Genomic DNA, 24,729 nt, shown 5'->3' on the forward strand with positions numbered 1-24,729 from the left:
AAAACCTGGTAAAAGTAAACTATGGTGTTTATGATGCAACTTGGAGGACGAAATGAAGGAGATGATTACCACAGAGTCATGTTCCTTCTGCAAGGAACGGGGACCATGGCTAGGATGGGCACAGTGGTCACAAGAGTCCTTACCTGGTACCCACTCATTAAGTTAACAACTATTTTATGTGGGCTTCAAAAACCTGTATTAAATTTTACCATAAAAAATGGTTATGGTTAATACACTTCATCAAGTACATAAATGCTATTCAGTAAATTACAATAGCCAATGGGGTAATAAATGACTGGAGCACTCTGAGGAGTGACATTTTATGATCAAAAGAAGCCAGCTTGGGAAGAACATTCCAGAAGAGAAAACAGAGGGGAGTAAGCCTAGCAAGTCTGAGAACTGAATGAATTCCAGTGTAATCAGAGAGTGGTGAATAAGAAACAAAATTTACCAACAGCGTAATACATTTATGTGTTTGTAAACAGCAGAAATTGCAATTGCTGAGGGACACTAGTGCATTCAAATTATAAAACAAAATATTTTAAATGTATAAAATTTATGTGCAATGCTTCAAATTCAAATACTATCCATACTAAAAGCTGAGCATTTTCCTTTTCTCCATAACACAGGCACATGGTCTAAAAGTTAGACTCTAATCAAACCCAGAACATTTTACTGTTTAGGATGCATGAAATACACTCCAACATCTGGGAAAATATCCTGTTATCTTATAAAATAACAGGTAGGCAACATTAAAATCACATGATCTTCTTTTAGAACAATTTTCTCATAAATTATTATTCACATTTTCTATGTATTATTCACATTCAGTCTTACCTCCTCTAAATCCCAATCATGGGGCACCTCCAAGTGAAATCGGGAGCAGTCCAAAGAGTCAGCCTTGTACTTACACTCTCGGGCAGGCTGGCTGACACGAAACAACCCTCCAAGCTCCTCCCCGGCCTCATCTTCTTCTTCATTGTCCTCTGTCACTAACGAGACCACCAAGATGGAAAAGGGAGAACAAGTCAGCACGCAAGAGGACTTGGGCCTGAGGCTCCCTTTTTGTGGCAGGAACAGTGGCGCTCCTAAGCACATGAGTCAGAGAGAAGCCAGGGAACTGCTGCTTATCATGCCTGGAAGACTTCTATCTCCCTGCAGGCAGCAGCAGAGAGTCCACTGAGGAGGGAGAGTAACGGGGGTTGGAGCAGGGAAGGGATTTACAGGCCGAACTTTCAGTTATCACAGTTTATCTGGAGGAATGCTGAGTCCCTAGTCACTAAAAGAACTTAAGCAAAAGCTGACTTGGAAGCCAGTCCACAGCCACCTCCTGATTCGATGCTCCTAGCTCACATATACACTTTTGGCCTTGTTCTAATCACGTACTAACTAGGGACCACAATGTAAAGTTCAGCACTTTATGTTTTCTTGGTACTAAATTCTACCAAATAAGAAATTCTCATAGAAGACTTTGTATAGAGACAGAATGACACAATGAAGACTATTCTCATCAAAAGTTTTATGGCAAACCCAGAAAACTATTTCATAGGACCAATTTATGGTACTCATAAACTGAAGATTAAAAACATCTGACAAATGCAAACTATGACAGCAAGAAATACCTTATAGATATCACAAGTACCACTCAAACCTCCAACCAATTTCCTCACTGCCTTTCCAGAAATAGTCTAAGGAACAACGATGCTTCCAGATATGAACCAGAGCTTTTACCTGTCCCATAAATCAGCTTTTGGAGATTTGGCGTTGCTTGTTGCTGCCTCAGGAAGGCCTCAGCTGCCTTCCGGGAAAGGTCTTCCTTCCATTTGAGGGCACCTGGAAGGACCAATGCCAACATCAATTAAGGCTGTTTATCTGTTGTCTCTACTTCAAGCTCACTGCTCATTCACCCTGAAATCCTTTTTTGAAGTATAATATTTGAAGTTAAGAAATATCCAAAACAGCAGACTCCCAAATATAGACATTTTATTTGTAAAACTAGAAGCCCAATGCATGAAATTCATGCAACAGTAGGCCTTCCTTCCCCTGGCTGCCGGCACTGGCTTCCCTCCGGCACCCGGGCTTCCCTCACAGCCCCCGGCTGCATCCAGAGGTCGTCTGGGTTGATTAGCATACTATGCTTCTATTATTATAGAAGACAGTCAGTGCCAAGTTTAAAAGGGCAGTTAAGTTAAATTTAGGCATACCTGAAGTTTCTGTGGAATAATTACTTGCTTCCTTGTACTCTTCCTCCTCTTTGAGTAAGTCTTCTATATCACTGGTCTCATCAATTAAGCTCTCTGACGCCCGTTTCTGACCACTGACCGCTTGAGATGGCTTTGGAAACTTCTTCCTAACAAGCGCTTCGTCTTCTGAGTCCTTTTCCTCTGTGCTGAGAGAGGAGCTTCCTTCAGATTCATCTTCAGAGGCAAATGCCTCTTCAGCTGTGCAATGACCGGAATCTGAAGTAGTGAGGGCTGCTTTTTTCATTGTCTTCTCCAGATTCAAACGGTCACTCAGCCCATTACTGTGTAAAAGACCTGATTTACTGCCTTTTCCTATAGTCTTAGGTTCTAAATTATCCCTCTCTTCTGCATCGGAGCCCTCTTCTTCACTGCTTTCATCAGCTTCCTCTTCTTCTCCTTCATCCCCTGAGCTCCTCTCCAGGTCATCATCACTGTCAGCAAATGCTGGCAAGTCTATCTCACTGTCTTCTTCCATCTCAAGTCTCTGCCGTTTGGCACCTTTGTCAGCCATGTACACTTTACTGGTCACTTCAGCATCTTCTTCCTCTTCTGTTTCATCACTAGAGCTATTTTCCATCCTGTCACCTTCAGGCATTTCTTCATCGTCTTCAGGATCACTATCCCCAGACTCATCTTCCTCATCTCCAAAAATGGCTTTTCGACGTACTCGACCAGTTTTTAAATCCACCTGCTTTTCCTCTTTTGGCATCCACAGCCTGTATTAACAAGTAAAGCAAAATAATTCAACATGTAAAACAACCTGCTAATCTAGAAATGGCAAGTCAATAAATACACAAAGCAGAAAATACTGTCAAGGGACGGTTTTAAGTGACATAGCACAGAAAGGAATGATTTAATAAATACTATATTAGTAAGCAAACTCATACACAGTTCCCTAACACCTTAAAAAAAAAAAAAAAGACAAATTTTAGGGAAAAACTGTTCAAAATGGAAGCGAGTACTTAATAGATCTTTTAGAAGACCAACCACTCCAAGCTTTCACCAGATGAGCTTAGGAAATGGCTAGCTACAGGTCCCAGGCAGGGAAGTACAAAGTGGCCTGGCACACCCTGTGTGTCAACAGCCAGGAAGTGCTCAAAGAGCAAGAGAAATGTGCCCAAATGACACGACACAGACTAAAAGGACAACAGAGGCACAGAAAGAATGATGATGATAACAGGGTAATAAATGAAATTTTAAAAAAAGTCCATTTTTTTTTTAAGGGATAGAAATGAAAGCTCCTTGTTAAAGCATGCCAGCTAACAAATTAAGAATATTGCCATTTTGCCCTGGCCGAGTGGCTTGGTTGATTGGGGCATCATCCCATATACCAAAAGGTTGCAGGTTTGATCCCTGATGGGGAGGCAACTGATAGATTTTTTTGCACATCAATGTCTCTTTGTCTTTCACTCTCTCCCTCTCTCTCTCAATGAAAAAATATCTCAGATGAGGATTTAAAAAAAGAAAAAGAAAAAATATTGCCATTTTGAAATCACCAATGCAATACTTGATAAAGAGTCATCATCAACATGCTAAATCCAGCCCTGGCTGGTAGGCTCACTTGGGTGTCATCCATGCACTGGAAGGTTGCCAGTTCAATTCCCAGTCAAGGCACATGCTGGGGCTGCAGGGTCGGTCCCCAGTGGGGGTTGTGCTAAAGGCAGCCAATCGATGTTTTTTTCCTCTCTCTCATGCTCTCTTTCTCTCTCCCTAAAAATCAATTTTTAAAAATCTTAAAAAACCCTACTAAATTCACAAAATAAAAACTTATAAAGCTATTTAATGTAGCTTATATAAAATTGTGAAAAAAATATTAAAAATTGTACTAAGATAAATTGTATGTTAGATATACCAATAACAGTGATGATTATATAAAAAGACTATAGGAAAAAGAAATGCTCACAATATACACAGACATTTTATACAATCATGACTGTAACTACATTAGAGTGTCCATGTAGACAAGGATGACTAGAATACTTAAAAATGAAAATGGCTAATAACATTGACCGTAACAGGGATCTTTAATACTTGTTTTCTGCATCATGCTAGTTTATGTACAGTATTGCATTTAATAATCATAACTCCTATGAGATGATAAAATTGAGGCTTAGAGATGCTTTTCCCAAATAGAAGAACTATTGCACTTAACTTAGCTAGCTATACCATCTGCTAGCTAAGAGACAGATGACATTTTTTTTTTTCCATTTGTATTTATAATTAGAGGCCTGATGCACAAAATTCATGCAAGGGGCTTGGCCCTCGCAGCTACAGCGCCTTGTCTCAGACCTCACAACCCTGAAACACAGGCTTTGTCCAGAAGGTCATTCGGCTGTCTGGTCTAATTAGCATATTATGCTTTTATTATAGACTAGAGGCCCAGTGCACAAAATTTGTGCATGGGGGACATGGAAAGGGCGGTTGGTTGGTGTCCCTAGGCCCAGTCTGCACCCTCTTTCAATCCGGGACCCTCGGGGGATGTCCAACTGCTGGTTTAGGCTCTATCCCTGTGGTTCTAAACTGGCAATCAGACATCCCTTTCCCAATCCGGGACAGCTGGCTCCTAACTGCTCACCTGCCTGCCTGATCACCCCTAACTGCTTCTGCTCAGCCCCCACCACCACAGCTTGGTCCAGAAGGACATCTGGAATGACATCTAAAAGGTCATTCAGCTATCCAGTCTAATTAGCATATTATGCTTTTATTATTACAGACTAGGGGCCCAGTGCATGAAATTTGTGCACTGGGGAGGGGTCCCTTAGCCCAGCCTGCCCCCTCTCACATACTGGGAGCCCTCAAGGGATGTTCTGCTGATGGCTTAGGCCCGCTCCCAATGGGGAGCGGACCTAAGCCGCTGTCTGATGACTGGACTTATCAGGGAAAGGCGCCAGGCCCATCACCACACTGCTGTAGCCACTGCCAGTTACAGCAGCCACCATGGTATTTTCATCACCACAGACTCCAGTCCCTCCATATAAAAAAATAACTTCCTTTAGGCACTTTCAAGATGTGTCTTTCATGGGATATAATATTCCTTTATTTTTCTTTTTATCCTCACCTGAGGATATATTTCCATTGATTTTTTCCCCTTCCCTCTGATCTCAGACTCGGCCCCTTTTCAAGCCTAAGCCTCCAGGCAAGGCTTTAGGCTTGGGAAGGGGACTCCCCACCCCTCTAATAGCTGGCTGAGAGTGACCCGGGTGCCAAGGAGGCTCCCAGGACCCAGATATATATGCAAATTAACCGCTTTCTTTGTTGGGTTAATTTGCATACTCACTCTGATTGGCTGTGGGTGCAACAGAGTCAATTTACATGTCTCTCTATTATTAGGTAAAGATAAGCTATAAACTAGATAATCTCAATCTTCTTCAGAATGATTTGTATTGGGAGTCACAAATTACTACAATAAAACTAAAACTACGTACAAGGTATACAAATTCCCAACCCAGACTGAAAATAACTTGTATAAGCCACACATTAGTGGAAATCACCCCCAGGAGATACTACAATACAATGTAAGTAACACTTTCAGAGACAAAATGTGTGGATTCTGGACAGCCACGTGCATAAGCTCTCTGACTACTCGCTGCACTATTTTGACCACTGAAAGGAAGCTAAGTGGCTCAGGTCTCCTAAGAAGCAATCTATGAAAAATGTTTTGTGATAGCTGAGGAATATTCTGGGTCCGTTAAAAACAGAATTCTCCATATTGTTTTAAGAAATGCCATGTAAAAAAGAGTCATGTAATGTGACCTAGGGGAAGAGCCCTCAGAAACATATGCACATACAAAGCAAAGCAAAACAAAACGCCCTGGAATGAATCCCACCAAAATGTGTTATGACAGCAGTTATGGGTGATAGAATCTTCTGTAGTAACATTTTTTTAAATTAAAAATAGAAAAATAGCAAACTTACCCTTGATTATCTATATCCTCTGACCCCAGTGGTTTGGAATCAGAAAAAAGTGTCACTCTACTTGAAGCCATCTTGGCATCAATAGTGGAATGGGTGGAAATGAGACTCTGGACCAGTTCATGGGTGGGACTCGCCTCATCCTGCCAAGGCAACCAAGAAAAGGAAAGTGAGGAATGTGAATAAAGACACACTGGTTTCAATTAGTTTCTCAAAATTACCCTAAACACAGCTCCTGAAAACCCTACCTCCTGGCTCAAAAAGAAAAGAAAATTCTTATTGAATTCTGTCTTCATTAAACTTTTTCAAAGTTCACAGAGTACATAACCTATAACCTAAATATTCTGCTAGAAAAATTTTAGGTGCTGAAGCTACAGAATGTACTCACTTTAGCCCAATTAAATCCCATTTCAGAAAGGTAAAAGAAATAAGTCTGGAGTCCGTTAAGAAAAAAATTGCTATCTTGGATGAAAAATTTCACTTCAAAGAATTTACTGCAAAGGAAGATCCCTCCCAGTGAACAAAGCTACATGTACAAGGACTCACTGCATCCCTGTTCAAACTAGAGGACAAGCGGCGAGCCCATCAGCCCTCCGAAGACTGCTTCAGTAAACGAGGGGTCTCCATACAATGAAATACTACACAACTGTCAACAGACAGAAATAGCTCTACAAATACTAACAGGGAACAACAGAATCACATATTCCTAAGTGCCAAATCTTGAAAAAGCATTTATAGTTAGATCCCATATAATATTACTTCTCTTTCTCTCTCATACACACAGATACATTATAGCATTTACAGGCAACATACAATAATCTAAATAAACATTATATGTGTAAAGAGAAAACAAAAGACCAGAGAGTCAGGGCTTGAAAACACACTGATTCTATATAAGGAGGTGGTAGTCAGGCCCCACGCTGCCTCCAGAGCTCATGCTGGGAGGTGTGGGATCCTGTGCACCTGCAGCAGGGAGGTACAGGGGACATGCTTTTACTTTCTGCTTGGCGAGGTTAAATATGCTGCCTATTTACAACAGGCATTATCATAACTAAGAATACAGATTACAAAGCTCCAATTGTATTAAGCCTGTGACTGTCCTCACTGGTTCCTGGAAGCCGTGGCTGCCACCAAGGTCGACGTAGACAGCATCTTTGTCATACAGCACCCCGCCAACTCCAGAGAGAGGCGCGTACACCAACTTCTCCTTTTCATTCAAGCAGCGCTTCTTCTGCTGTTCAGGAAGGGCACAGGGGTCTGGTAGGAAACTGATGTCACTTACAGCGAAATCTCCTACACCTGGAAGAGAGACAGGACATGGCTTCAGCTGACAAATCTGCCATCAGCAAAAATGGCCCCCGTGGGAAGGAAGGCTTCAGCCACGACAAGGGCATCCTCGACACTGGCACTGTGTCTTTCCAGCTAACAACAGAGCAGAGGAGACGAGGCAACTCAGTGTTTGCCAGCCAAAGAGAGCTGAGTTACTCTTAAAAACTCCAGCAAGGTGGCTCTCCCTTGTTTGGCCAATTTGAAGTTTTCCTCAGAAGATAAAGAATACCTGGCATGTGAATTTGGCTTTTATTTTTCAAATGTGCTCCTCTTAAATAACCATAAAGAGACACCTTTCGGTCGCACTTGGCATTTGTTCGGATATCTTCTGGGTTTGTCAAATCTTCCATCCTAGAAAAATAAAACCCAATCACATGGCAGAAATGAATGGCAAAGTTCGTGTACTCCCCTTCATGTGTCATTAATTCACCACCTTCACTAGTTCACTCAACACGTTTAGATAATTATAGAAAACACAGAAATAAGAAAGCACAGCTCACCATCTACCAGAGGAAAAGAAGCAAACACATGATTGCACCTTAGGCTCTATGAAATATACATTCCATAGGACCGCAGAAATGGGAAATGCATGTCCCTGTGCTCAGGGAAGGACAGGCAACATACCCAGAAGGCACCCTTTATGGAAGAGGATTAAGCTTTGATGAGGGTTTTTAATGTGGGTTGGGTTCTGGCAGGTGAAATAAGGATACTCCAGGCTGAGAAAACAATATGAAAAAAAAAAAAAAAAAGGCAGAAAGGAAAGAAAACACAGGATACACCTGAGTGACTGGAGCACAAAGTTAAGGTTGGAAAAGCAGGGTGGAGCCACCTTCTGTAGCCTTAAATGCTTCAAAATCCTCTCATTTTTCTAAACATTTCATACTTTATTCTCAAAGCCACAGCATTTTTATGTTATGATACAAAAAAATAGATATTTTCCCTTAACTACATTTCTCCCTCCACTATTCATAAAGAAACACAAAATAAGCTTTATTACTGTTCTTTTTCTAACCTCCTTAGCTTTGAAATATCTGGGCAAGGAAGAAAAAGTGACATTCATTTTTACCTGTCTGCCAGGATGTAAGGGTGAGATGTCTGCCATGTCAGAGGCCTAAACTTCATAACTGTAATGAAACGGCCCAGATTGTGAATTTCTTGGTTTTGATATTCTCCATGTACCATTCCAGAAAGGTAGAACAGCTTGGCACCCTAAACGTGAAGAAAAATAAATTAAATTTCAACTACATTCTTGTCAATACTGTACTAAAATAAGGGCCTCGAAATAAGCAGCAAGGCTAAGAGAGGGACACTTCTAGCAAACCCCGGTGCCGATGCTCCCAGAAACTCCCCGGTCTCTGAGGAACCACCTTGTAAGGGCTTCATGAGGACAGGCCTGCAAACACATTTACTGTCAAGACTGCTCTGCAGTCAGCAGTGGCACCTGTCTGGAGTACAGTGAGGCTCCTGGGCACCAAGCATCCTGGGACCAACGGCCGCATCAGTGTGAGGGGAGGGAGGAGGGGCAGTGTGTGTGCACTCGTTCTTGGTCCCGTAACTACGAGAACCTTTGGACACTCTATTAAGTAGAAAATCCAAGACACTTAGAGCCAGACCCTGCCTGGTGCTGGGGGACAAAGACAAATGAGGCACACTAAGCATGTAGTCTGTCCAGAATAAAGACTATCCCGAGGAAGTATGCCAGGGACTATCAACAGATATAAAGGAGGCGAGTCCTGTAGAGATGCTTAAGATCTCCCACTCACGCATTCTATTTCTAAAGGATTACAGGGTCAGTATTCAATAATCAATTATCTTCTCACCGGGTAGACTTCTGTCCAGAACCTGTGTTTCAATCGCTTCTTCGCCTTCTTCAGCTGCTTATTATACTTGAAGGAATCTAGATGAGTGAGAACGCCCATAATTTTAGGAAAGCCGTGTACTTGACAGATGTTTAGAAACTCAAATGTTTCCATTTCAAACCCGAAGCTGGCATCTATGAGCATCAGAACCTAGAAACAAAAGACAATTTATCAAGGAAATTACCCAAAACAGACCATCAGAAAACTAAGGCCTGCGGGCCAAATCCAAGCCAGCACCTATTTCACAACCAAAGTTTTACTGGACTACAGCCATGTTAACTCACTTATGTACTGCCTACATCTGCTTTTTTTTTAAATCCTCACCCAAGAATATTCCCTCCAATGATTTCTAGAGAGTGGGAGTGGGATGAGGGGGAGAGATAGAGAGAAAAGCATCAACATGGAGAGACACTGACTGGTTATCTCCCACATGCGCCCTTACTGGGGCTGCGGTACCTGCAATCAAGGAACGAGCCTTTGAGAGGAATCGACCCTGAGACCTGTTGGTCCATGGGCCTATGCTCTAACCACTGAGCACCGGCCAGGACTCTACACCTGCTTCTAAGCTACAACTGCAAAGTTAAGTAGTTGCAACAGAAACTATGACCCACAAAGCCTAACATATTAAAACATCTGGCCTATTGCTGAAAAAAGTGCTAACTCCTGCTCTAGACTAAAATCAAGTGTATAGTTAGGGGTAATTATCATGAGAAAAAAAATACCTTTGACCTGTTCTAAAAAGCAAACATGAGACAATATCCACCCAGATATAAACTTCCACTTCAGGAATTTTGATGTCTGAGAAATAACTCAGAAAAGGCTGCATCTAATTTAGCCCTTACCTGCAAAAGTTCTTACGTCAAGAAATAAACTGTTTGGCAAGGTGATTTTAAGCCAAATAACAGGTCTCTCTAACAAAGAAACAAAATCTTTGATATCAAAAATTGGGAGGAAGTGATATAAATGAAAATATAAAAAAATTAGAGAAAACCAAATATTTTTGATTCAATTTTCTCATATGGAAAACAAGTCTTTTGCTGGGAAGCATGCAGTAGGAAAGCTCTATTATATATATTAATTTGTAACATGCAATTGCTCAGAAACTAAAAAATAGAAGACTACCAGTTTAGAATGGAGTCAAAAGATAATAAAGTTATAAATGGTAATCTATAAGAAAAGCAGATAAGACCAATTTTTTAAATTGTTGACCCTTCAAATAATTTCAGAGTTGACCCCTAGAGACTTCTAGTTTTAAGATATTACATTTCTGACCTCAGATTTTTGTAGATAATTAAAAATAATTTTTAGCCCTGTCAGTGTGGCTCAGTAGTTGAGTGTCAACCATGAACCAGGTCAGTTTAATTCCCGAAGGGGCACATGCACAGTGGCCGTCTCAATCCCCAATAGGGGGCATACAAGAGGCAGTCGATAGATGATTTTGTGTCATCACTGATGTTTCTGGTTTTCTCCCCCTTCCTTCCTCTGAAAATCAATAAACACATATTTAAAAAATATAATTTTTAAATACAGAAAAACTTATCTGATTAAATTATGGAACATTCATAATCCTGAACCACAAACTCAATGAAGGTGGGCTGCTGAGCATTGTGGGAAAGTATAGCTGCTGCTGCAGAGCATAGGCAGGGCTGCAGAGAACTGAGCGGGCTGGCTGTGGTATCCCCACATCCCATTTGACAACATGGAGTGACAAGGAGCAAGCAATTAGTTGTATGATCAGAAAAATTGGTGGCAAACACAATCTTTGTCTTAGTAACAACCTTTGCCAACTGAAGATAAATGAAACCTGTATTACTCCTCCAGTGCACACACATGTGCATGCAAACATAAATCCATGTATTATGTATGCCTGCTGTGACTTAGAAGGCTTTATAACAACCCAGAGAAGAGCAATCAACAAAAACCAGGTTAAATAAATTATGTACACACAATGGAATACTTAGTAAGGTTGAGCTATAATACTTATTTACCTCCAAGAAATGCTAAGTGAAAAAAACACAAAGCACCTGAGTATAATAAACACCATGTGCTTCAAAGGGATTATGTGTATGTATAGACATTATCTGAAAGGATGCGCTGTGAGGGAAACTGAGAGAAGCAAGGAAACAGAAAACAAGCATTGTTTGCACCCTATAGGACAGCTTGAATATTTTACCAAATTGATGTGTTCCTTTTTAAACTAAAAAGTAGCCGAAACTGGTTTGGCTCAGTGGATAGAGCATCAGCCTGCGGACTCAAGGGTCCCAGGTTTGATTCCGGTCAAGGACATGTACCTTGGTTGCGGGCACATCTCCAGTAGGGGGTGTGCAAGAAGCAGTTGATCAATGATTCTCTCATCGATATTTCTAACTCTCTATCCCTCTCTGTAAAAAATCAATAAAATATATTCTTTTAAAAATGTATATGAAAGGCTTATTTCTTAATATGTGTATGCTTTTTAAATTATGGTTTGGGCCCAGCCAGCATGGTTCAGTGGTGTTAAGCATCAACCTGTGAACCACAAGGTCATGGTTCAATTCCTGGTCAAGGATCATGTCTGGGTTATGGGCTCCATCCCCAGTGTGAGATGTGCTGGTCAATTTTTCTCTCTCATCACATATGTTTCTATCTCTCTCTCCCTCTCCCTGCTGCTCTGAAATAATAAAATTAGGACTTGGAATCTATATATATAAAAGATTAAGCAACCATGACATCCAAAATTGGTCGACCAAACAGGCTGTGTGGGTGACCAGGCTGCAAGAGGGTTAGTGAGGGGCAACCAAACAACAGAGCAGCAGGCTGATGGGCTACCAGGCCCACAAGAGGGGCAGTTGGGGGCGACCAGACTTGTGGGGGGGAGGAGAGGGTCATGAGGTGCGACCAGGCCAGCAGAGGGGGGTAGTGAAGGGCAATCAGGCTGGCGGGGGGGTGGAGCTAGGAATGATCATGCAGGCAGGGGGTGCAATAAGGTACGGCCAGGCAGGTAAGGGGGCACTAAGGGGCAATCAGACCATTGGGGGTGGGAGGCAATTATGCCTGCAGGAGGGGCAGTTAGGTGTGATCAGGCAGGCAGGCAAGTGAGCAGTTAGGAGCCAGTGGTCCCAGATTGTGAAAGGGATATTTGGCAGTCGGACATCCCTCGAGGGGTCCCGGATTGGAGAGGGTGCAGGCTGGGCTGAGGGGACACCCCCCCCCCCTTACCCCCATGCATGAGCTTCATGCACTGGGCCTCTAGTATTTTACATAAAAGAGAAACTAATGACTCATTTGCTAAGCTTTCAATCATTTCACTTGTGTAAGATTTAATAAGTTTATACTATTCTGTGCTGATAATAATATTTTTATTAATGGTAGCATTACATGTTGAAAATTTGAATAGTATTTATCTTTCTGATATTAAAATGGGATAGCCATAACATTGTATTAAATTATTTTTCATTTCAGAGGATTTCCTGGGCTAAAAAATAAAATCTTTAGCTCTCTCACCAGCTATCCAGAAAGTTGAATGAAAAAAACCCCCAAACAACAAGGTATCTATCTATTACTGCACATTTTCCAAGCAATATGGCTTAATTTTTTTTGAGGGGGGTGGAGGCTTTATTTTTGCACAGTAACATTTCTGTAAATGCAATGGAGGCTGCACAGTTTCCATATGCTGAATACTGTAGAGATGCTTTATTTTAGACTGACAACTTCTCATGGGCAACCCAGAGATTTGTTTTATCATAATCATTTAGAACGGAGGTTCTGGCATCATCTAAGAGGAGAGTTCCCACCCTCTGACAAATCGTTTAACTTCTGGGAGTCTTGATTCCATCGAAATTGGAGATAATAACTATTTACCTCTAAGGCATTCTAGGGGATTAGATGAGCTATTAATATATTTGTAGAAAGCTGTTAGCACAGTGCCCACTAAGGGTCCAAGAAATGGACCATTACTACTGTTTCATGTACATATTTATGCATCTATATTATGCATAAATTATTATGACCATCATTATCAAGTACATCTATTGCATCCCTCATAACACTCACCACTTCCTTAAAAACCATAAGCCTTTCTTCTCTTCAACATGGGATAAATAACCCACAACCTGCTCTAAGTCCCCGTCAGAAACCCACTGCCCACACTAACTTACCAAATCTGCTACTTTAGCCAGGTCAATCATCATGTTAATGTCACATCCACATTCAATAATGGTGAGTCTGCGCTTTTTACCTTTAAGTGAAAAGATGAAAATTGTACTTTTGAAAAAATATATTAATGCTAATTAACATTTTTAACTGCATCAAGCACCTTATACACTTACAGCAGTATGCCAGAAATTCACTTTATAGGAGAAAATTGATAAGGTATATTTCATCTTGGTTTTCTTGCTATGTTCTCTAATTTTAAAATACCAAGACTGCTCAAATGAATCAAGTGCTCAAACAGGTACAATCCTGACTAGAATGGACAGACAAGTGGATTTCATGATGACCCCGATCCTGCTGTTCAGTAATGGGCCAGCGCTTCTACCTCTATCAAAGCTTCCTGTGTTCCCACTATAGCTAAAAAAATCCTCAAACCTAATACAACAGAATGTACGTGGAACAATCATTCTAAAATAAGTGTAAAGAAATCATCACCATTACAAAATGCCTTAAAGAAGAGAAGCCTCAGTCCAACTATAGCTGACCCTTGAACAATGAGGGGGTTAGGGATGCCAACTCTTGTGCAGTAGAAAATTGCATATAATCTTTGACTCCCCCAAAATCTGAGTTGTCCTTTGGTATCAGCAGGGATTGGTTCCAGGATCCCCGTGGATATCAAAAGCCAAAAGGGCTCAACTGCTTTACATAAAATGACTCATAACAATGCATCGAGTTGGCCTTCGCATATGCAGATTACCAACCACAGATGAAAAACACTCTTTTCAATCCATAGTTGGTTGACTCTGCAGATGTGAAACCTAGGGATACAAAAAGCCAACTATATACTTATAAGACAAAAAATCCAGATAGAAGTGGACCCATGCTTATTGTTGCTATAATGAGAAAGTTCAGATTCTACCACTGTCATTTTGGGAATTAGTTTCATCTTCCCTCAAATTTAGAAAGGTCACCATCTTCCAAAGCAGATAAATCTTACAGGAAAGAGGAAAACTCCGTTACTTCCACAAAAAGGGAAATACTTGCTATCTGTTAACTGAAGGTGCTCACCATGACCACGCCAGCCTGTCCAGGCCAGCCAAGCCTTTCAGAGGAGCATCCTAGCAAACCCATACTGCAGTCAGAATAAGGTATACATCTGTATCATTATTATCTCAAGGAATTTATATTTTTCTGAAATTACAGCCAACTTAGTAAAACTACAAGAGAGGTAACATGAAGTGACAATATTACTTTAGCATTTACTAGAGGGGAAAACAAATTTCAACAAGGACATGCATGCTTCTCAGACGACACCCCCTGCATGTCAGTCTGGGCAGCACCGCCTACCTGACACAATTGTCACAGGGCCTCGGATCTCTGTTAGCTTCTGCCTGGTGAAGTTCCGAATGAGGCACTGGATCAAAGTGCTCTTGCCAACTTTTGGAGGCCCCATCACCACCACCACTATTGGTGGGGGCTCTAGTGGAGTTCGATCAACCACTGGAATATGATGCTTTTTTGTCTTCAAATCCTGAGTCCTATTTGTTTAAAAATAAATAAATTCATTTTCAAAATTTAAAAGGCAGTATTCCTGTATGTAAAGATTTTAAAGAGAGCAGAACAGACAATATATAGATACAATGAACATGTTAAAACTATTGGTGCCAATCCAAATAACCACTTTAGTAAATAGAAAAACAGATTAACAGTAAAAAAATGTTGAAAACTATACAAACCTTAAATCTTATTGCTTTGTTAGTTGATTACATTAGTTTAAAGAGGAAAAAAAAAAAGCAAACATAAAGGCAGTATATCATAATGAATAATGAATAAGAGCAGAGGCTATCGAGTTAAATTTGGCTCTTCAACTGGGAGAATATAATTCACTAATGTTTAGCCCGGGCAGTGGTTAAACCTGACGATCACTGGTTCCATTCCTGGTCAGGGCACATGCCTGGGCTGTGGGCTCCGTCCCCAGTGGCGGGTGTGCAGGAGGCAGCCGATCAATGATTCTCTCTCATCATTGATGTCCCTCTCTCTCCCTCTCCCTTCCTCTCTGAAATCAATAAAAATATATTATTTACAGGAAAAAAAAAATGAAAGAACCACTAGAGGTGCCTAGCTAAACAAACCTGTGAAAGGATCGAGCCATCCGCACGGCCGACTGGACCGCAAAAGCTTTGGGGTTTCTCTTCCGGGCATCTTCCTCATCGCCAAGCTGGAGGTCTTGCAGATGCCGTTTCTTTTTCTTCTCAGCTTTGGGCCCACTGTTTTTCTTCCTGTGTTTCTTCTGGTCCTTGGTCTCCATGGTGGCTTTTTACCAATTCACAAGTAACCTACATTGAATAAGGTGGGGGTGGAGGAAGCATTTTACAATCCAAACTACACCCAGAGAAAAACGGTAAATTTCTTTAAAAAGAGATACTTACATATATGTTCACCCAAGAAGGGGAGGGTCTACTTAATATGCCAAATTTCACTGCTCTGCTATAAATGAGTTACCTCTGCTTAGATTACTATCTATTCATCTTAAGTCTCTGCATTAGCATTGTCCATTTCTGCAACGATGGAAACATTCTATAGCTATACTTTTTAACACGGTAGTCACTAGCCACATGTGCCTAAGGAACTTAAAATGTACCAAGTGAATCTGAGAAATTGACATTTTATTTTAATTAATTCTAAATTTAAATAGTCATATTTGACTAGACCAGTGTTTTTCAACCTTTTTTGGGCAAAGGCACACTTGTTTCATGAAAAAAATCACGAGGCACACCACCATTAGAAAATGTTAAAAAATTTAACTCTGTGCCTATATTGACTATATATAAAGTAATTCTCTTGAATAGGAATCAAATAAACACAAAGAAAGTATTTTATAATTACTTTATTATGAAATATTAAGTAAACAAAATAGTGAAAAATTATAAAATTCTTGTCTTGTCTGCACCTACAGCACACCAGGCAACATGTGCCGCGGAACAGCGGTTGAAAAACGCAGGACTAGACTATTTGGACAGCTCAGCTCTAAATAGCAACTGAACTAATAAAGTGGCTTCCAAACTTAAAATATTTTAAAGGGATTTTATTTTAAAAATTAAAGCATTTTAATAACCCCCAACATGATAGCAGTATTACTTTTAGTTTGATATTGTACAATTTTTAAATTATAATGACCTACATACACTTAAGAAATAGTAATATCTACTAGTGTGAGATGACTGGTTGTGGATGATGCCTGGAAGACCACACATCTGCAGAAACCCTCTGGATTTCTGAGCATCCCAGAAATTCATGGCCCATAAACTGGGATCCACCGGATTAAGTTTTTTTTAAGGAAGTCTGGCTGCATACAAAAAAAGGGGAATGGGGCAATCAAGTCATCCAATGAAGGTACTGGATTGAGATAACTGCCGTTCAATAAATATCCGTGTCTGCAGGAGATGGCCACCGTTAGATGACTAGGGGAGGAATTCCAAACTAATATCTCCAGAGCCATGCAGTCAGGGCCACAGCAGAAGGTGCATTGTGGGAGATCGGTCCGATTCCCCCACACACAGCGGAATAGAAAGTCCACATATACCAGCATAACGTCAAGAATTATTAATCGGGAGTTAGGAGAGCTGGGTTCTAGGAGCACTTTGACACTACACAGCTGTGTGATTTCACGACATGATTTTTCTACTCAGCTGGACTTTGGTTTCGAACTTGCATGTACTTGATGCCTTTATCCTTTGGGGTGGCGGTTAGGTGGAGAGAGAGGAAACACTTTTTGGAATTAACGGGCCTGGCTCAGGCCTGTCACCGGCCAGGATTACGCCGCAGTGAAAAGCCCTCCCGCTCCCCCGGCCCCCTCTCTCCGGGTCCAGGCAACGCGAATTCCTTAGCCACTCCCCCAACCACTTCCCCGGAGGTACGAACGGTGCCTGCCCAGCGCCTCAGGGACTCCCCGGGGGCAGGCTGCCGGAGACCGAACGAGGACCTGCCCGCGCACTCGGCTCGCGAAGCTCCCGGAGGCCCCGCCACCGCCCCCTGCCCCTGTCCACGGCGCTTACCCAGCTCACAGCGCCGCCGCTCACCCCGCGTGGACCGCGCCGGAACCGGAAAGGAGGCCTGCGCACCCACTCCACCCGCCGGCCGGAAACAAGGCGGGGACCGAAGGAAGGGACCTGCGGGGGGAAGACTTTCCGGGGAGAGCCGCAAGGAAGACTTGTGATTGGCTAGCGGAGGCGGCCGATCTCCGGGGGCTGCGGCCCTAAGCTAAAACTAATTACTCTTCTGGGTTTCCGACCAGCGTGCGCTGCGAATGCCCGAGCGACCCCGGAGGCCGTGGCCACAGTGCGGCCTGACACCGTTCCTCGCTGCGGGGCAAAAGCAGGAAGTAACAGTTCTGGTCACCGGAGTCCCCTTGCCATCCCCGGCGGGCCTGGTGGGATATCACGGGGTGGGGGTGGAGGGTGAGGTGAGGAGCCGCTGTGGCTCGACCTCTAGCTCCGCCTTAGGGAAGAGGGCGCCTGGCGGGTCTCGGGCTCCGATTGTGTGCTGTAATTCTCGCTTGCCAGGAGCAGCAGACTCAGGGCAGGGACCCACTGACCCGGCGTGGACTTTCTCGGCCTTCCTCTGATCCTGGGAAAGACTTTCGGTGGAGAATGCAGCTTCTTGCCATTGTCTTCTAGCACAGGTTTGCCCATTTCCACCCCAAGGGCTGCTGTGGATTCATCTGAGCCCATTTCGGGTGAGCTAGATGCCTTTGCCTACAGAGTTTGTATCCCCCTCTGGTCTTGGAGGTTTTCCTTTCAATATCCTACCAATGCCACCCCTACCTCCAGGACTTAGATCTGCCTCATAAAACCAGGCACACTGTAGTAATTGAGACCCCCTATCCTCGATGCCCTTTACAGCGAGCTCAAGTTCTCCCTCAGTATCCCCAGGCATTCGCTCTGCATCACTACACACTGCCGTGCCAGGGAGACTACCCTCCAGGGCACACACTTCCTCATCTGTGAAGAGCTTATGATTTTGTAACTTTAATGCTAACCCTCATACTTGGAGATTTCAGCATACAAGTAGTAATCCTTCTAACATATACTTGGCTCCCTGTGTCCCACTCTTATATTCTAACTTGGCACAGCCTCGGTGCCCTGTGATCACACCCTAGAACATATCAAGTCTAAAGTCTGCAACCCCAGAAGCACCCCCCTCTGATGACCACTTCCTATGTTTCTAAGTTATTCCTTCTAATGCCCCTAAACCAAAACTCCTGCAAACTAGTATCTCCAAGCCACCTCTTACTAGTTCCTCCCTTGATGAGTTCTCCCTCCCTAGTGTGCTGCTAGCTTAAACTCATGGTCAGCCTTTATGAGGAGCTTAACTCCCTCATCTAGTCACCTCATCGTATCTGCTTGGTAAAATGAGAACCCTGGAGAAACCCAATTCTCCATCTACATATGACAGCAGTGCAGCTAAATGTGGCTAGAGGAAAACAGAAGCATCCTGACTGCCCTCACTTCAGTAATTCCAACGTTGTTTGCTCTGTGCCATTCTCCCAAATGAGGATCTCACACCTCTCTTCAGTCCTTCCCATCACCTTCCCCTTCCATCCTACTTTACTAAGAAAATGCAAGTGGAGACTCCCACCGCTGCAGATTTCTACCACCATTTCCACCAATGCCTCCCTCTATTCCCTGCCCGTTACTGTAGATGAGCTACCTGTGTCCAGGGCATCACTCTAGCCAGTCTGTTCTCTCCCCAACACCATCAGTTTTTGCTAGAGTATTCCCCTCATCATACAACATGCAGTTATTTCATCTTTAAATAAACTCCTCTTAACCCCATTTCCTATACCTTTTCGCCGTGTTTCTTTGTAGCAAAACTTCACTAAAGAATTGTCAGTATATTTTCCGGTTTCTCCCATTCTCTCTTAGACTCACTTTGCTCTCCGCACACCATCTACAGTCCCGGGTTTTCCTTCTCAGTGGCCTTTGTTTAGTCTTTCACTCCACTGGGTGCACTGACTCTGAAGCCTCCTAGGAGATGCAAGGTCAGCCACCACCTGTGCCCTGACTGGGGCCGCCCAGCATGGGCTGGACAGTGATCTGCAGATGGCTGCTACTTGTGCTGGGCTTGCAGGTGCCCAGGAGAGTCCAAGATGGGAACCAAGACTGGCTGCCATTAGTTCCAGGCCTGAGGCCTCTTAGCGAGAGGTACGAGGCATGCCAAGGCTAGATGCTGCTTGTTTGCAATTTGTGAACCTTTAAGAGATTTTCAGGAAAGTCCACAGCAGGAGCTAAGATTGGCAGTTTGTATAGAAAAGCTACTGGAAACAACATGGGTGGCCTCAGGGGATCAAGGGGGCAGGGCAAACAGTATGAGCCAGGTTGATGGAGACTCAGATATGGCGCCTCCCTAAGGGCTTTGTAGGGGGAGGGCTTGTCAAGGGAATTAGTGTCTCTGCCAGCACTTTTGTCTGACAGAAAGCTGCCCCTCCAGCTCTTGCCCTAATGCTGGAAAATTCAGTTCCTCCCCATATGTCCCTTGTGCCTTTGGAGCTGCTGCCCCAGTGCTAGAGTTCAGAGGGAGCAAGTCTGAGTCAGTACAAAGGCCCTTTAAGAGGAAGTGCTTGGGACTCTAGCAGCCTCAATTCCTCTCAGCTTCCATCTCCTTCAGTCACCCAACCCACTGGTATTTAAAGCCAGAAATTATAGGGTTTTTCTTGTCCTGCCACTGGAACCCTGGGCTGGGGGGGAGGGGTATTTAGTGTGGCGCTAGGGTTCCTCACTATGTGTTTTTTATTGATTTTTAGAGAGTGAGGAAGTGAGGGGGTAGACACATCACTGAGAGAGAAACATCATTCTGCACACACCCCTTTTAAGAATCAAGGCCACAACCGGGGCATGTGCCCTGACTGAGAATCCAACCAGCCACCTCTTGGTTCCCGAGTCACTGGCGGAACCGCACCAGGTGGGCTATACTTTTTATTTTTTTAGGTTCATTTTTTTAAATGTTGTAAGAGGTCTTGGTTGAGGTTCACTTTTTGTAATTATAAAGAGCTGCTGTAAACATTCACGTCCAGATTTCTGTGTGAATGTAAGTTTTTATTACAGTTATTTCAATATTTCATCTTGGGTGAATTTTGGTTGCTTGTGGTTTTTGAGAAATTGTTCTTTTTCATTCAAGTTTTTAAATGTGTATGCTGAAGTTGTTTGTAGTATTCTCGTTTTTTGTAGTATTTCTTTTTTTATCTACCTAACATCAGAATTCTATCAGAAACTTGGAATATATACAGATCAGTACTGAAGGCTGATCACAGGACAAACCACACAGTGGAAGGGTGGCATAGCAAATTTCAAAGCTGATGATAGTGTATTATCCTTCAATTTGGAGTTTATTGAAGTGTTGAAAGATAAACAGCAAAGCTATAAAGTTACCAGCCAGGTTTTTGGTGATGACAAATATAGCCACCAGTTTAACAATGATACCAACAAAATAAAATCTGTATAAACAAAATTGTTAACAGATATAACAAATATAAAATCAATAATCAGGTTGATATATTCTTTAAAAAAATGTTTTTATTGGTTTTTCAGAAAGAAGAAGGCAGAGGGAGAGGACAGAAACACTGATGATAAAGAATCATTGATTGGCTGCCTCCTGTACAGCACTACTAGGTATTGAGCCCACACCCAGGCATACTCCCTGACCAGGAACTGAACCAGCAACCTGTTGGTACATGGGACGGTGCTCAACCCACTGAGCCAGGCAGGTTGGTATATTCTTTAGAGCGATTGCTCATGGACTTTACAGAGTAACTCTGCCAAACTCCATGGCAAAGAAAGACAAGAATAAATATGAAACCCCAAATTCGTTATAATAAAAATAACAAAATTTTAACAAATTTAAATATATTATTTAATGAATCATGGGCCAAATGTCTCAATGGGCATTTTGGACAGGACTAAATATCAAGGACCTTTTGGCATGGACCAATGTCTCAATGGATGTTTTAGACAGGCTCAAATGTCCTGCAAAGATGTAATAAAAATGCTGTACCAGAAAGAATAAAGGAAAATTAAACTGCAGGAACAACTGGCTTATTTGAAAGAATAGAGAGCTGCTTACCTCACACCACATGTAACAAGAAACACTACAGACAGATATGAATAATGCAATTATACATGTCTGCTTCACACACATTAAAGGAGAAACATAACTACCACAGGACTCAGTTCCAAAAGGAATTTACTGTGACAACAAAGGAAAAACACAACACTCAACTAGGAGAATAAATTTCTAATACTGAGCCTTTACATAGGAATTTACAAGAATTAAGAAACACTGAGCTGCTTGTTCTCCATTGGCTCCACCCGGCTTCTCTGTGCCCTCTGGGGCTTATCTGCAGAAGGCATCTGCTTAGGTTCTCCCTAAGGAGACACCAGCAACTTGGCGTCACAGTTCTGGAGGTGGCCCCTCCATGAGAGCAAGTCTCACTGGGCTCTGGTAACACTTGCTTTCATCCTTTGACCCTTTAGGATTTAGAATAGTGAAGGCTTCCTATGGATGCTAGTCTCTAGGTGATTCAATAGCCCTTGTTTGTGGTCCACTGTAAGTCTGCTATTAAAATCTAGAATTGTCTTTCACCAGAACCATGCTGACACAAGACCTACCCCATATTAATTTGTCAAAAGAAATAATTCTTCCCCAGCCCGACCAGCATGGCTCAGTGGTTGAGCGTCAACTTATGAACCAGGAGGTCTCAGTTTGATTATTGGTCAGGGCGCACGCCCTGGTTGCGGGCTCAATCCTGTGTGAGGTGTGCTGATCAATAATTCTCTCTCACCATAGATCTGTCTCATCTATCTTTCTCTCTCCTTCCTCTCTGAAATCAATAAAAAATATCTTTTTTAAAAAAAAATAATTTGCCCTAACTGGTTTGGCTAAGTGGATAGAACATCAGCCTGTGGACTGAAGGGTCCTGGGTTTGATTCCAATCAAGGCCACATGCTTCGATTGCGGGCTTGATCTCCAGTAGAGGGCATGCAGGAGGCAGCCAATCAATGATTCTCTCATCACCGATGTTTCTTTGTCCCTCTCCTTTCCTCTCTGAAATCAATAAAAAAATATATACTTAAAAAAAGAAATAATTTTCCCCAAAATTCACTGTATAGACTATAAACACTTAGAAAAGAATTCATCTCTATTAGGGGGAATGCCTTCAGCTCTAAGGAATAGCCCTAAGAATAAATGAGAAACCATTATTATCACAGTAATATTAGTCCTCATAGAAGGTCCATATAGAGTTGCATATCTTAAAGCCAGGGTTAACTCATCTCGTGTGCGGTTATCTTTGGGCTATTGCCCTTTAGATCCATAAACTATAATGTGATATACCACACAGACATGAAAAAGTCCATTACAATAACGACAATCTCTTCTCATGCTTCCTCATGTCATGACAATATTTGATTGCTGAGATCTTTCCCAGAAGCACTACATAATATTTTCCAAACATCTCATATCTCACATATCCACCAACAAAATCAGCATATCCATGACTAACTCAGACTGATCTGGATTTACCCTTATATTATCTGGGTGAGGGATAGACAAAGACAAAACAGAGCCCAAAAAGTAAGAAATAGAGTCTCTGTAAGTGCTTATCAACATGTTTCAAGGAATCATAGGAAACAATTGAACAAAGGCAAAAGAGACAGTATATGACACTCTATAATGTGAAAAACATGTAATTCCTAGATTACATACAACTCAGGTTACACATATCAAGCCTAAATAGATATAGCAATGAAATACCAAGACTATGAAAGGTATTTCATTACATACCACTATTTTTTTTATTTGTACAGTACAGTATTACTGTTTATAACAAATATTAATCTTTGTGGAATTTATGTATCACTATTAACAGCATTTACAGTTTTGACTGACCAAGAGGCTGCTTTAAAAAACTCAGAAAAATATTTGGCTTTTTAATGGAAGTAGTTCAGTAATAATGACCAGACTCATTCATAGATGAGGAAAGGTAGGTGATGTGGCTATAAAATAACATATACTGGCCATACTCTAAAGAGACTTGTAGTATTGAGGATAGAAATGATGCAGAGGTGGTTAAAAACCTCATAGAAACATGTTTTATCTTCTTTATTGAAGAGGCAGTTCAGCAATGACAACAGTCATGTATTTATGTCAGGAAATAGGAGAAAAAGTATGTTGTTTTCACTTTAACTCTTCCAAATATATTTTTTTATATCCATAAATGTGCTGGTAAATACTTGACAATAGGTTATCTAAGAAAATAACTAATTTGTAGTTTCCCAATTTCCATTGTGTAAATACTCACACTAAAGCCAAGCTACCAACATGATGGTACTGAATGTATCCTAATAGAAGTGGAAAGAAATGTGCATTTGCACACCATTACTATTTTCTCCATGCAGACTCAATAATATAAGTAACTTAAAGAATAGCAAAATATCTATACTAATAAAAGGGCAACATGCTAATTAGATCTCCCCTCCAGACAAAGCCACGGTGGTGGGGGCCGAGGCAGAGGTAGTTAGGAGGATCAGGCTGGCAGGGGAGAGCAGTTAGGGGTGACCAGACAGAACAGTTAGGGGCAATTAGGCAGGCAGGCAGGTGAGCAGTTAGAGGCCAGAGGTCCTGGATTGTGAGAGGGATGCCCGACTGCAGGTTTAGGCCTAATCCCACTCAGGCCTAAATAGGTAGTCAGACATACCCCAACGAGTCCCAGATTGGAGAAGGTGCAGGTCGGGTTGAGGGACCTGACAACCCTCCCTCCCCACCTCACGTGCACGAATTGCGTGGACCAGGCCTCTAGTTATAAAATAATTAAGAAGTAATGAGTGTTGAGTATTTATTACCTTTGTTTTCAACATAATTTTATGTAATTTAATTTTTAAATGACTGTGTTTAACAACTGGCTCACAAAATTCCTGAAAATTTAAATCAGCAGTATTTCCAAGCCAGTCTAAACTTATTCTAGCACATCACTATTTGTGTGTATAAATATATTAATATTGTATGTACTTATGTAATTATGTCAACCTACAAAGATACTGGTGGTATTTTTGTGGGAAATATTAGTGTAGACCACAATAGTTGTTTAACTAAGTGTTCATATTTTCTCTTCACAATTAATGTTGGGCTCTAATGTATAAATTAAGCATACCTCCAACTTCTATTATGTTAGAATACTTACCTAGGCCTGAACACATTAGGGA

The 24,729-nt window shown here is 41.9% G+C and overlaps 1 protein-coding gene across 2 annotated transcripts in view; it reads right to left on the bottom strand.

Annotated features, from left to right (window-relative positions):
• The window catches only part of BMS1 (BMS1 ribosome biogenesis factor), a 35,585-nt gene extending 17,967 nt beyond the window's left edge, over positions 1-17,618 (bottom strand). For both annotated transcript variants that reach the window (XM_036438033.2, XM_036438030.2), the window contains exons 1-12: positions 17,530-17,618; positions 15,607-15,810; positions 14,822-15,012; positions 13,480-13,559; positions 9,305-9,493; positions 8,551-8,693; positions 7,714-7,835; positions 7,261-7,454; positions 6,159-6,298; positions 2,205-2,959; positions 1,732-1,833; positions 838-992 (exon numbers count right to left, since the gene is read on the bottom strand). In XM_036438033.2, coding sequence (XP_036293926.1) covers positions 838-992; positions 1,732-1,833; positions 2,205-2,959; positions 6,159-6,298; positions 7,261-7,454; positions 7,714-7,835; positions 8,551-8,693; positions 9,305-9,493; positions 13,480-13,559; positions 14,822-15,012; positions 15,607-15,782 — 2,247 coding nt within the window. In that variant the 5' untranslated portion in view covers positions 15,783-15,810; positions 17,530-17,618. The remainder of the gene's footprint in view (positions 1-837; positions 993-1,731; positions 1,834-2,204; positions 2,960-6,158; positions 6,299-7,260; positions 7,455-7,713; positions 7,836-8,550; positions 8,694-9,304; positions 9,494-13,479; positions 13,560-14,821; positions 15,013-15,606; positions 15,811-17,529) is intronic.
• Between the last annotated feature and the right edge of the window lie 7,111 nt (positions 17,619-24,729).

The sequence above is a fragment of the Pipistrellus kuhlii genome, unplaced genomic scaffold (assembly GCF_014108245.1).
Source record: "Pipistrellus kuhlii isolate mPipKuh1 unplaced genomic scaffold, mPipKuh1.p scaffold_m20_p_15, whole genome shotgun sequence".
Lineage (NCBI taxonomy): Eukaryota > Metazoa > Chordata > Mammalia > Chiroptera > Vespertilionidae > Pipistrellus > Pipistrellus kuhlii.